At 48.5% G+C, this 14,594-nt stretch overlaps 1 protein-coding gene across 1 annotated transcript; it reads left to right on the top strand.

Moving 5' to 3' along the window:
- Positions 1 to 589: 589 nt before the first annotated feature.
- On the top strand, positions 590 to 14,453 carry LOC122393562. The gene is made up of 5 exons (XM_043389741.1): positions 590 to 774; positions 4,185 to 4,363; positions 5,763 to 6,012; positions 6,685 to 6,792; positions 13,614 to 14,453. Exons 1-5 carry the CDS (start codon positions 689 to 691, stop codon positions 13,768 to 13,770), a joined length of 780 nt encoding a protein of 259 aa, XP_043245676.1. The 5' UTR covers positions 590 to 688; the 3' UTR covers positions 13,771 to 14,453.
- Positions 14,454 to 14,594: the final 141 nt, after the last annotated feature.

Raw genomic sequence — 14,594 nt, 5'->3', positions numbered from 1 at the left:
TCCGGGCGAAGGTTATGCCCTGGGTGCCGGAAAAAAACTATTTTAGTCCTCTGTGTTTGTATCTTTGAACTGGAAAGGTGTTGATAACTTTATATTACTTGAGGGCAAAAAAGCATGCAATTACCAAGGTTTTAATTTCTTATGTGTTTAGCGTTCGAAAATCTCTGTCTTATCTTATCCTTATGATGTTTCGCGGTTAGCCAAAAATTTGACTTTTTAATAGGTGAATAGAACGGTGGCCTAAAAAGGCATGCAAAAAACATAAACGGATTCATTCATTATAAGGTAAAAATTTGTATAGACATAAATTCGTTGCGGTGCAGAACAGAGTAACACTCAGCCTCCTACAAGTTGTTCAGGAAGTCCTAAGAAGACTTTGACTATGTTACTAGATACTGTCGCGGTGGCGGCCTCACTGAAGCTGTTTGTGTTTGCGTCACTCCGGACACGCGGTGGTCACGCCCCGTTCGGTCCGAGGACCAACAGACCCGCCTGGGGACCAGCGGCGGTCCCGTGACCGCTCCCCGCTCTGCCCCGCTCCCCGTCCTCTCTCCGTCCGGGGCGGCGCGGCTCTGTGACCGGGGCAGTCAGACGTCAGCCATCCGGCCTCGGAGGAACACGTGCGCAGCTCGGAGGACACTGCGGAGAGGACTGAGAGGACTGAGAGGTCCCCGCAGCAGCGTGAGACATGGAGCGGCTCGGAACGGTCTGCCGGATGGCGGCGGTGTTACTCCTGGCGGCGGCAGCGGCGGCGGAGAGCAGCGTGCACACCTTGTGAGTAGCTGGGTCTGTCTAGCAGTGGAATATCTTCCACAGATCGTACTTATTATCGTAGAGATAGATCGTACGTTACTCCTGTTAACCCTCTGACTGTTCGTCGTTAATTAGGTTAACCTGCACAAGTGCAGAGTCCGCAGTCGACCCTTTGCCGGTGTGTGTGTTTCCTGTCGTCGCTCCGTCCCATCAGTTGGCGTATCGTCGCTTCTCATCCAAGTTTTACCAGGTGACGAGCTCAGCCATTTACGTCAATTACAAGATCTTTAATGAAGGCGATAAAATGCCAATTCTTTTCGGCAATTTTCCATAAACGCATGAAAATGCAACGCAAATCTTTACACAGCCCTTGGTTACACTGGAATTTGGTGGATAGTAGATAGCAAGCGTATCTGCCAACCCCAGGTCCCCAATGCTCCATCCGAAATTGTTCTCAGCTGGGCTCTGTCCAGGATTAACCCTCGCCCGCACATGCCATTTTCCCATCCTAGAACGCACATGGGGGGGGGGGGGTGGTTGCCACCCCCCCCCCGCGCCATTTCGTTCCTGTTGGAGATAGAGCTTAGCGGTAAAGACCAAAAAGATTCTTTGGGAAGAGACGAATCCAATGATACCCAGTTTTACCTTCTCAGGTCAGTCATTGACCTTCCAGGTCAGGTCAAACTAAAAAATATTGCTGTTTTAGGTCACCGTTGGATATCAAGTGCGCTGCTTATCATATACCGATGACGATGCTGTTTTCTGGTGCCAAGCCAGCTAGAACCTCTTTCTCACACTACCCGACCAGATTTTTGCTGCTGAGGTCATTTCAGGTCAAGCTAGGTCAAGGTCAATTATATGTGTTTGTATGTCTGTGTGTGTCTGTGTGTATACTGCTGTGTGCACCGATTGTTTTTGTGTCCATATTACATGAAATCATGATCTGAGAAGCTTTGACCAAAAAATGCAGTCAAAAAAAATTCACAAAAAGTAAATTCAGCTTGCCTAAAACGCAATTATCTTAGATGACCTAGGTTGACCTTGACCCTGACCTTGACACCTGTACATCGTCGAACAACATGTTCCATGATAGTTGGGAGGTGAAACTGGCAAAAAAGGCCGAAATCAAGGTGTCAAAAGCTCACAAGGCCCATGGCAAACGAAAAACGAAAGATGTTGAGAATTGGCCATTTGGGTCATGACATGACCTGAAAAAACAAGGTCATATCTCCGAAACCAAAAATCACAGACACTTGAAATTTTCGGTGGACATCAAGAAAGGATAGAGGAGCAGCTATACGAAAAATCAGCCTTCTAGCTCCAAAAATGTTGAGTGCAGAGCAGAAAGACTACCTGGGGGGGGGGTGGCAACTAGAGGTGGCAAAAGATGAAAATTTTGGGAACCAGACTCGAACCAGACCCGGCTGGACATTTCTGGAACCAGTCGGACCCGGTCTTAGTTGGAATCGGAACCATTTGGACCCGTTCCCCAAAAGTCAATTAATACAAACTACTTGTAGGTGTCATAAGTTGCATCTTGTAAAACAGCCTATTTCCCACTGGGAATACCCATGAGCTACTGTGTGCAAAGAAACATTCACTTCATGCACTTCATATTTTGCAATAATGTGTAGCGTGCATGATGTATAGTTTATGGTAGGACCCGGTTGGACCCGTCATAAAATTTCCAGGAACCGGTCTAGACCCATATGGGTCCAGACTGGTTCTTTGGACCGGGTCCTCGGGTCCACATTTTGCCACTTCTAGTGGCAACCACCCCCCCCCCCCATGTGCGGGCGAGGGTTAAAGTAAAAACGAACGTTGTAGCCCTAAGACCGATGTCAAACCTCCAAAAGGCACTCGTGTCCTTCCCCAGAGCCGGGTCTCCGTCTACGCACGCTGTATCCACCAGTAAAAGTAAAAGTGCTCCCGGTTGTGTAACGTCCTCTCCTGCCCTGGCGGCCTCGGGCCTAATGGCACATCCTCGTAAAATATGTGGACTGGAAACGATCTGGGTCGCGCCACATTCCACACGCTGAGCTCCGATGGAGCCGCTCTGACGGCGGGTCGCGAGCGCGGCCTGCTGGTATTTGTGAGCGTTAATCAAATGTTGTAAGAACTGGTGCGCTTAGACGTTCCGCATGCCAATCTAATTCCCAGGCAATTTAGGCGTATTTCAGGCATCAGTTACGGGCTATCTCGTAGCAATTTTTAGGACTCTGCCGCCTGCGAATGAGTTTTGCGTCATGAATGTAGGTTCTGGTAAATCTGGAAAGCACTAGTGGTTATAGTGGACATTTCGAAAAAGGTTATAGTGAATATTGCAATGAAGCGATTACACCTATGATTTGTTGATTTATTGGTTTAATTTGCTAAATTTGTTGGATTTTCAAAGAAAGCATTGACTTCAGCAACAGCTCTGAGAGAAAACCATAAGACTTACAGTAAAGAATACCGATCACAAACAAAAGGCCTGGCTACACTATGCGTTTTCTGCGTGCGTTTTTGCGGGTTTGCGTGTTTTGCGTAATATCGTTCTAGAAAAAAAGTTATAAATAATATAAATTTTGCATTGGTTATATACAAAAGTTAATATAACTCTTATGTCAACTAAAATTTCAGGTAAAAAACATCACAAAAACGTAATTTTGTTGCTTTTCTTTAACGACATCACGCAAAACACGCAAACCCGCAAAAAAAAAACGCACGAAGAAAACGCATAGTGTAGCCAAGCCTAAAGGGTGGGAGTAGCGAGCCGGTGCGGGTCGGCGTTGAGTAACTTCAGCGGTGACCTTGGCCTATTGCCTCAGCTTTTGCACGTCCCTGAGCTGTTATACCACTTGTTTTGCATGAAAACGTATAAGAAGTTTTATAGCACAGCCACAGTATAACGTAGTAAATCAGAAATAAAAACCGTATCAAAAATAAGGTACATGAAATAAGGCATCTGCTCTATCCGGTGTGCCTTGTTTCTGATACTGTTATTTGCCACTGAATTTGACACTGACACTGACACTGTGTCCCCAGGGCCCGACGCTGTGTTGTTGACCTCACCTATAACACTGACACCTGTGTCCCCACGGCCCGATGTTGTTTTAGTGACACTGACTCTGACTCTGACTCAATCTGACACCGTGTCCCCTGCAGGGCCCCGATGCTGGACATATGGTATTGACTTTGACTCTGACTCCAACACCCGTGTCCCCAGAGCTCTGATGCTGTTTTAGTGACCCTGACTCAGACACTGACCCTGACTCTGACTGACGCTGACTCTGACTCTGACTCTGACATTGAAACTGACACTGACACTACGCCCCCAGGGCCCCGATGCCGTTTTAGTGACACTGATTCTGACCCTGACACTGACACTGACTCTGACTGACTCTGACACTGACTCTGACTGACTCTGACACTGACTCCTACACCCCCAGGGCCCCGATGCTGGACATTGAACCGCTGGACGTCGTCCACGACTCCGGGGCGCTGCTGAACCGGTCTCGTCGCACCACGGTCCTGGAGGACCTCAGTCTGGCCGTACCCAGGGGCGCCATCCTGTCGCTGGCGCCCCGCTTCGGCTGGCTGCTCTACCAGGGAGAGGATGAGGAGGAAGGTAGGCAGAGGCGAGAGGGGTAGGGGTAGGGAGCCGGGAGGGGGGTCAGAGAAGGGGGTGCAGGGAAGATAGATCAGGGTAACGGGAGGACTCGGAGGAGGGCAAGGACATGGCTGACTGGTTGTCCAGTGGAGAGGCTAACGGCAAAATGAAGGATGGAAGAAGGAAATGCTGTTTTAGAAGGGACGAAATGAAGCGGTAGGAGTTGACAGCGGGAGGCAGAGACTAATAAGAGTAAATAAGGACTAATCAGCGGGAGGCAGAGTAAATAAGGCAAGGTGTTGGTCGCTTTCAAACGTCAGCGATATACCGAAGCACTTATGTGTTTGTATTCCACTCTTCGACACTCTCTGGAACCCCTGGAACGCGTAAATCACCGTTGCAGCCATTAATCACTCTCTCGGACAAGTCCAAACATAAAGAGGCAGTCGCATCTAAACACATCTGAAAGTTTGTTGTTGCCACTCTTTTCTGGCCGCACCAAACAGCGCTTTATATGCAGAGCTGCGCCCGCTTTGGAGACACGTGCCACGTTACGGAGGGACGGAGAAAGAGACAGAGGGAGATGGACGGAGACGCGGGCTATACATCAGCCCTGCGCGGCGGCCGGGACCGTCTTCGATACAATCACGGCGCCACTTTCCACCGGCACTGCCAGCGTCACGTGGTGACCGCCGGGCGGTGCCTGTTGCCGGGCGGGAGGAGCCACGCGCGGCCGCGGCCTCCCGCCGGCCCTCTGCAGAGGAGGCCCGGAGATGAATATTTATCGCCCACTGGAGGTGATGAGTCGGGCGCCGTGATGTATTGGTGTTTGGACGGAGAGAGCGCTAACTGACAGATACACGCTTCTGGGAGGTGTAGACACGGCGGAATTAGGGGCAGAGCGGGAGGAGATGGCCGGGAAATCGCACCTATTTACAGTCAGTCACATCAAAATGCAGATGACATGTTATACTCACAACATCCTGTCGAGATCTGTGACACATTTCCACCGTCAGTAAAACACCGTTCGTCCTAACAGAAACTGGGCATTGTTCGTTGTGTTTTGACACTGTCACCTCATTCGTTTGAACGTAGCTGTATCGCGCGTTTTGTTCCGACCTCCTCCTCTCCTGTTCACCCAAAAAGAGCTGGACCTCGAGCGTCGCGCTCTGACACTACCGTTATATGTTCCGTACGGAGGCGAACCTCTTGTGTCTCATTCTGACACCCTCCCTCCCCACCCGTTCCCTCAGAGCTGGATCTGTTCTTTTAGTCGGAGTTTCTCTACCGTTTTCAGGAGAGCTTGACACTTCCCCTGTTCCCCACAGAGCTGGATCTGGTGTTTGAGTCGGAGTTCCTCTACCGTTTCCGGGAGAGCTGACTCTGATGTTCTGACACTCCCCCGCCTGGCCCTCAGAGCTGGATCTGGTGTTTGAGTCAGAGTTCCTCTACCGCTTCCCGGAGGAGGAGGAGGAAGAGGAGCACCACGATCGCCGTCAGCTGGGCTACCACCACTCCCCCTACGACGCCCTCAACAGGGAGGTGGCCGGAGAGACGGACTTTGTGTTGCACAGCCACCGCAGCAAGCGCATGGTCCACCACCGCAACAAGAGGATGGTGCGCGACAAGAAGATGATCTACAAGGGACTCGAGAACGTCTTCTCCATGTGAGTTTGTCGGGAGCTGGGTGGAGCGTCGGGAAGGCTGTACTAGATGATCTGTTCGTGGACCTTGCTTGAAGATGAATGTGTTTCTTGTGGCTATTTTCATGTGGTCTTTTATTTTTCCGCAGTGGCAATGTCATGTTTGTTTTGTTTTGTTGGGTTAGGCCCTTTCGGTCCAATAAGACCATTTCAGAGTTGGGAGGATGATAGGATATAGGGGAGACATTGGTCTGGGCAGGCACCCTAGTGAGTCACCGGGGCTGAGCCCGTCCAGAGGACAGGCCACCCAGCCCCAAGGCACTCACTGCACCCGGCTACGGGGTGCGCTCCCTTGGGAGCAGCGGTGCCGCTCCAAGGGAGCAGCCCGCATGAGATAAAGTTGCCTGTCCAGTCCGGAGGGGGGTTGCGGCGTGGAGGAGAAGGATTTCAGTATCCTGAGGATAGAAGCACGGAACGGTGGCAATGTCATGATCCTAATCGAATTTCTTGGGCCTTTACTTGAAAGTCTTTCGATGTAAAAAATAACTCCACATCTTCTCCAAACGACTTCCAGGCATTTCCTCGAAACCGCTCACCGCTAATAATCAACTGTAGGTACAGCTGTTAACCCGCAACCGTTTACTGACCAGCGGCCTGTGACCATTGTCTGACGGCCGTTTCCTGCTCTGGTTCCAGTATGGGTCTGGACGGCCGATCCTGCCTCCTGCGCGCCATCTGTGAGGTCACTGCCACACCTCTAGTTTACGACGGAGTCGTCGGAGAACTGCTTAACATGGCGCTAGTGTAAGTGGCTTGGCTGCGACCTCTACCCATGGGTATTAACACTTACTGTCCTAGGTCCCTTCTTGAGGCGAACCAGACCTACATGGTGGTTGTGAGTCAACAAACATCTACTTACGGTTAAGCTGTGGCATTACAATGCTTTAGAGGGATGGCTTTTAAATAATTTATTCGTGGGCTCGTACGTCCCGTCTATCTTCCGGGACATTATGGGACCTCTTCCCTCCCCCACCCAGTCACCGAGGGGAAAGTGGCGCCGTGATTGTATCGGAGACGGTCCCGGCCGCCGCGCAGGGCTGATGTATAGCCCGCGTCTCCCTACATCTCCCTCTGTCTCTTTCTCCGTCTCTCTCTCTGTAACGTAAGGAGGCGGAGTCCCTGCCCGTTAGGCCCCGTCATATTTTATAAAGTTTTTGGAAGACCAGCTCCCCTGGTGTTTTCCCATTCCTTGTTGGCCCAATATGAAGTGTGCAAAATTTCAGCTTCATAGCTCAACGTTTGCATCTGCCTCAACGGCCTCGAAGTTTGCCTCATAGGGCATAATGGTGACTGCAATGCCGGTGTTAGCTGCATTCTCCCGGCAGCGGCGTTCCTCTCACTTCCTTGGCACAATATCGCCACGGATCAACTGCTGCCCCAGCAAGAGATGAACAAAACTAATCTTTGCCTTCGCCCCCCCCCCACACACGCCCCTCCCCCTCCTCACTCCCCCGTCCCGATTTTTTGTACATCGTTTGATTTTCACGAATTGTTCACGATCATTTTCTGTTTTTTTTTTCCATAATGCCTAAATGCTGATTGAGACAAATATCACGTCGGTTTAAGATAGTATCTATCTTAAACATGCATGTGCGTATATTAATATCGACTCAATACTGCGGCGGCGGCAAACTGACAACTACGAACGACAGCAGCAGCCAGAGACCAGGACGGCGGACATGGCACTGGTGACGGTGACGGGCACCGGTGTCACTTACTATGGTCCAGCCTGTGTGTCCGGTGTCGTGGCCTACCTACAGCAAGAGGGTTTTCTTGCGCGGCTTTTTGGAAAACTCCTGCAATGCGGTCTGGGAGTGAGCTCCACAGTTTTCAAAATTCAAGAGGGGCGCCAGGTTTTTTCTTCAATCGGGCGCCAAATCACCTGTGATCTGCAATGGGGCGCCTGTTAAGCTTTGCAGATGCGTCCGTGGTGTTGACAAGTGTGCCGAGTGCCCTGCCCCCCGGAATGGGCGTCATCGTTCAGAGGGGCGCGGGATGTTCTGGAGGGGTGACAATAATATTAAAATGGGGACGCGGGATGTTCTGGAGGGGCGCCAGTGATATTTACTGCTGCGGCGGATGCTCTGAGAGGGACTCCAGCGATAATGAATGGGGCGCCCACTCACCCGTGATCTTCAATGGGTCGCCTGATACGTTTTAGAGACACGTCGGTGGTGTTGAATGGCGTACCGAGTGATCAAGAGGGGGCAACATTTTTTTCGGAAGGGGCACGTCATATAGGTACTCTGAATGATGCGCACATAATATGTTATGTACAGGGTGACACAAAAAAAAACGGTCATCACCAAATTTCAAATAACTTCGGAAGTGTTATTCAGATCATCACCAAACTTCGGCCACTTAAGGTCACACCTATGTAGCATACATCCACCAAGTTTCAAGTCTTCACTACGAATACTTTTAGTACAGTGTGTGTTTTACTGACGCTCCACAATGTGCTCCAGGTGAGCGCCACGGCGCTGCAGGGCGTAGGCACACCTGCATCCGGCGGGCAAAGTTGTCGATAACTCGATAAGAATAACGTTTCAGGGGTAGCACACCCCCTGAGCACTGTCTCCAGAGGCCATTGCACTCTGTAAAGTGCACAGCCATCGGGTTATCGACATCTTTGCCCGCCGGATGCAGGTGTGCCTACGCCCTGCAGCGCCGGGGCGCTCACCTGGAGCACATTGTGGAGCGTCCGTAGAACACACACTGTACTAAAAGTGTTCGTAGTGAAGACTTGAAACTTGGTGGATGTCTGCTACATAGGTGTGACCTAAAGTGGCCGAAGTTTGGTGATGATCTGAATAAAACTTCCGAAGTTATTCGAATTTTGGTGATGACCGTTTTTTTTGTGTCACCCTGTAATATAATGTTATGTAATATGATATAATAATGTTATGAAGTATGCAATCCACTACCATGTTGCTTGCGTCAGAGGTTTGTGTGGGGCGCAGGTGCACGGGTCGTGGGTATTGATAGTGCTAAAGCGCGCCTTACATATAGCGTTATCAGGGCGCTCGGCACACTAGCCAATACCACGGACGCATCTGCAAAGCGTAACAAGCGCCCCTTTGAAGATCACAGGCGATTGGGCGTCCCATCGAAAAAAAAAACATGACGCCCCTCACCCTCCAGAGAGCAGAGCCGTATCCAGCATTCGCGGGCATTCAGGTCAAGCCCATTTTCCTGTACCTTTTAATTTGCCCCCCCCCCCCTTTGGACGCTAAAGGCGCCCTCATATTATGTCGTTGCATGGAAAGAAATGACTTGAGTTTTGAATAGTGCGGACTACGGAGTTCACTCCCAGACCGCACTGTAGGAGTTTTCCAAAAAGCCGCGCAAGAAAACCTTCTCTCTGTAGGTAGGCCACGACACCGGACACGCAGGCTCGACTATAGTAAGTGACACCGGTGCCCGTCACCGTCACCAGTGCCGTGCCCGCCGTCCTGGTCTCTGGCTGCTGCTGTCGTTCGTAGTTATCAGTTTGCCGTCGCCGCAGTATTGAGTCGATATTAATATACGCACATGCATGTTTAAGATAGACACTATCTTAAACCGACGTGATATTTGTCTCAATCAGCATTTAGGCATTATGAAAAAAAAAAAAAACAGAAAGTGATCGTGAACAATGCGTGAAAATCAAACGATGCACAAAAAATCGGGGCGGGGGGGGAGGGTAAGGAGGGGGAGGGGTGTGTGTGTGTGGGGGGGGGGGCGAAGGCAAAGATTAGTTTTGCTCATCTCTTGCTGGGGCAGCAGTTGATCCGTGGCGATATTGTGCCAAGGAAGTGAGAGGAACGCCGCTGCCGGGAGAATGCAGCTAACACCGGCATTGCAGTCACCATTATGCCCTATGAGGCAAACTTCGAGGCCGTTGAGGCAGATGCAAACGTTGAGCTAGGAAGCTGAAATTTTGCACACTTCTTATTGGGCCAACAAGCAATGGGAAAACACCAGGGGAGCTGGTCTTCCAAAAATTTTATAAAATATGACGGGGCCTACTGCCCGTGGACGCAGCTCTGCATATAGAGCGGTGTTTAGTGCGAGCAAAAGAATGGGGACAAACGTAAGGCGCTTTCAGATGTGTTCAGATGCGCCCACCTGTTTATGTTTGGACCCCTGGGTGAAAGTGATATATGATTTCGGGAATATCCTTTCACAGCTGATAAGTGGCCGATGTTTATTAGTGTTATGAGCGATTTTGAAATGAAAAATCGTGAATGACGAGATAAAAATTTGTCACTAAATAATTTATAGCTCCCTAAAAAGTATCAGAATTTTACTAACGGGGGAATAATCCTTTGACCCCGCAACTTCAGTGCTTATGCCTAATTCAGCATTACGATACGAGCCACGCATTGTCAAAGAGTCACTGCGCGGAAGTTGTGGACTTTTGCCAGTTGAAATGTGGGTCAAAATTCATTAATGCTGACCCTTTCAAATAAATTCACATTCTTGCACGGCTGATCGGCAGTTGTGAATTTTACTGTTGGGCGGATATCAAGTCAGCTCGGAGACCGCATTCATGTTTTGTTTAGCAGGTAGCTCTCACGGCACACCCTTGCCATTCCTCATGTCCAGGCGTCTCAAAAGCTGCATCCTTCAGTCACTGCCGGTCTGAATCGGCCAACTCTCGTCACGTATTTGCACTTTATCTCGATACGTCGGTGGTAGTGAACGCCGTCTGCCTTGGCCAGTCTTAATATCCAGTGATCTCACTTACGATGCACGCTACACGTCTTTTGCATAACTCAATACGCGGCGAACCGTAGCCCGTTGGATCTCTGAATTAATTCTGACGCCCTGCTCGTGGCGCTCAGGGCAGTGACCCCTTTATGTGCCCGGAACTGGGGCGGCTGTCTGCAAACTGGCCCGTCACCCCTTCTGCACACTGACCTAGGAGAATGTGAAACGAGATGGACTAACCCGAAACGGGGCACTGGCTGAGCGAATTTACATACGGACGACGCAACAGTTGCGAGTTTCACTGGTCGTCTGACTTGATTAGAGTTTGGTGTCTTTCAGACTATGGGGGCATTCCACGTCAAGTGGGACAAAAAATGATCATTTTGAACCTCACCTCCTCCGATTTTTGCGAAACTTTGTGAAACTACTCATCTATATGTGAAAAGAAAGGAGACATATTTTTGTCAAGATATGACGTCACGTTTCCGAGATACACGTCATCAAACATTGACTTAGGCAAGGCACATTATCATCTTTAAAGCGTCATAACCATTGAAGTTTTAGACATATCACCACGAGACAAAGTGTGAAATGGAGGGAATAGGTCAGGCTTTAATTTGAGGCTAACAATATTGACGTAATTAACTAATTAGTGAACCTAATTAAAATTCAAAAAATAAATTTTAATTTTCTGAAAAATGGGTACCCTTCGATTTTGCTGATTTTTACATATTTTATTCTCTTATACATTAGCTACATCATATAAAAAATCCAGAATGGGCCGACGTCTACGTAGCCGTCTTTTGGACTTCGTAATGTCTGGCGCTCGCGTGTTTCGTTTTAGCAACCAAGGAGAGGCGCTACCCGGAGATGCTTCTTTCTACCCCAAACCAAAGCAAACAAACCTAACCTGACCTGACGTGACCTGACCTAATCTAACACACGTAAATATGTACAGCCCTCACGGCAGTTGCCGATTGGCCAAATGCTACCTACTTAGATACGAACATTGCCCTCACGACAGTTGCCGGCTGGCCAGATGCTACTTAAAAAACAAATGCGTGTTGAACACTTCAGGCTCACCCGCTGCGAGCCAGCGACCTTTAGATTTCGAGGTGGGTACACTCGGCACACTTACTACTAAGCCACGAAGATAGCTGGTCATCGTAAGCCAGTTTTTTAATGATGAAATTGGGCATTCTCCGAGCAGCGCCTCTCTTTAGTTGCAAAAAGGAAATACGCCTGACTCTCCCAGCGCTAGGGGAGAAAAGCCCGGTTTAGCCAAAAAAGGTATATAAAAACGGAATTTGAATTGTGGGTGGGGCGGTGGGGAACTTTATCGTGTGCCAATTTCATGGCCCTAGATCAATATATTCAAGATCAAATGAGGTTAAACGTGATCAAATTTGTTATGGTGACTAACTATTTTGCGTGTATACGCCCATAGCTTTAAGAGATACTGGCCGATTTTCCTTTTTCTCCCTTTATACGACATTTGTAGTGTTATGAGAATCTCTAGTTAATATTACCATAAATTTGGCAGTTAGTGGCTGGCTAAGAGTAAGATGTCGCCGGCAGAGGCGGGGATCGGCCGACGCGGGAAACGTCAGTCACATGTTGTGTTTGCACCCTAAAAATTTAATTTTACCAGTTGATTTTCGTATTTATTTGAACATTAGATTGCCTGTACATTTTTAAGCCTTCACAAAAAAATGACACGAATCGGTCATAATCAGCGGTAAGAAGCGCGGTGCAAAGATGGAACCGTCCCGCACCGGCACAGTCTACTATTCAGGCGGCAGCGGCCGGCGCCGGCCGCCGAGCCGCTCCGGCAGGAATGTTTGACTTTACACCGCTATTACAAGAAAAGTTGTGGACCGATTTACCTATTTCTTGCACGGGAAGATTTGCAATTCGATTCTAGACAGATACTTTAAGTTTGACGTTAATATAATAACTATGGCGTGAGTTATTGGCGATAAACCGGTGGAGCTAGCGAAATCGGCCCCTTCCACCGCCCGTGCTACGTTGCACTACTTGTTGCTATATCATCCAAAGTTATCGTTGGCCCACTCTAATTTTCTCAGCACGTATGCCTTACGTCTAGTGGAAGACAATATCTAAATTTGAGCAAAATCGAAGGGTACCCATTTTTCACAAATTACATTTTAAGAAATTAATTCAAAATAAAATAAATTCAAAATCACCAAAAAATATAAAAATTGTCAAATTTTACTAGCATAGCTCCTTATGTACACGTTTCAGTTTGTTTGAAATTAATAGCTTCAAAAATGTTGAAGCTATAGATCTTTCAAGATTGCAATACACGTCCAATTCTGCTCAAAAAGCAGAAGTTTAGCGACTTGTATCTCTGTAGCCCGAGGGCATATGACAAAATCCTTTCACCCTCAGAGGTTTCACCCAATAGCCAATAAGTATACCAAGTTTGAACGAAATCGCAGAGGTGGCCGATTTTGGCTGTCCCGGTTGACATGGAATGCCCCTATGTCTATTTATTCCCGTGAAAAGTCGGCTAAATCTGGGAGAACCCCAGGAATAATCCTTTTAATTTTATTCTCATTTCAAAGCAGGTGGAGTAAGAATTACCCCAGAAAGGAACTAATCCCCTGTTCTCTCCTCCATTTCTGACATCTCACCACACTGACGATAACCTCTATAAGCTGGCCTTCCCTTGACCTGACCGAAGGCCTATCCTCCACGTAAAGGTCATGCCACACTGATGATGACCCCTATGAACTACCCGTCATCCCCTAGAATAACCAATGGTTTATCCCCTCCACAGGTCTCATCACACGGTGACCCTATGGTCCTCTCCCTCACTGACCATTGACCAATGATCTCTCCCTCCACAGACCGCGTCACACAAACGGCCACCACGACGACCTGAAGGTTTACCTGGAGGCCGAGGAGCACGGCCTGCTGGGCAACGACTGCAGCGTGACCTACAGCGCCTGCCCCGTGTCCCTGTTCACCTTGGTGGCACCCGGATCCGTTCAGTTCGACAGCTAGGTAGTTAGGAGCTCGGTGCAATGTGAGGGCTGTCGATATGTTCATATTCGACAGGTGATGTCGAGATGTTCATATACGACAGATGATGTCGGGGTGTTCAATACTCGACAGGTGATGTCGGGATGGTCAAACTCGACATCTAACTAGCTCAACAGGCATAGGGGCGACTCGATAGTTTATGTCGGATTTGCTTCATTCGAATCTAATGTCGGGATGGGGTACAGGATTACGTTCATATTAGGGCACTGAGCGTAATGCGTATGACGCATTATTGCTCAGTGAATAATCCTGACAGAATCACAGGTCAATCCACAAGGTAGATTGAACTGCGTGGGATTTTAGTTGAAGGGTTGGGGTGCGCGCGGTAGACATGTTTTAGTAACTTCTTGATACAAATCTGTTGAATTGTTATAAGATGCGTAAAACTAACGCCACTGTTGTGTGTTTCGATGTTGGTTGTTGTTTTCACGCGTTGTTATTCAGTTTTTAAGCTGACCAGCCGTTGTTCGCTTGTTATAAATGCAGTACGCAAACTTGTTATTTGTTGACTGTTTTGTTGTTACGTAGATGTTCAAATAACGGTTGACGCTCCCTTTTGAAACGATGTCATATTGAATGACACTGCTTATCATGCAGTACAAAGAATATATTAGTCCTAGACGCAAATAAAAAATGCAACTTGATGATTGTTTTCTTCCTTCCTCAAATGTCGTCTTTCTGCAAAAAAGTAATTTATTGGAGCCACAAGTCATCCTGTTCCAATACATACATGACCTATGCATTTCAATTGATCCTATTTTTGCAATCCTATTCTTGCAAGTCTT

This window comes from Amphibalanus amphitrite, unplaced genomic scaffold (genome assembly GCF_019059575.1).
Source record: "Amphibalanus amphitrite isolate SeventyFive unplaced genomic scaffold, NRLGWU_Aamphi_draft 000542F_arrow, whole genome shotgun sequence".
Lineage (NCBI taxonomy): Eukaryota > Metazoa > Arthropoda > Thecostraca > Balanomorpha > Balanidae > Amphibalanus > Amphibalanus amphitrite.
Note: the sequence above shows the minus strand (reverse complement) of the source record. Positions and strands in the feature narration are given on the sequence as shown.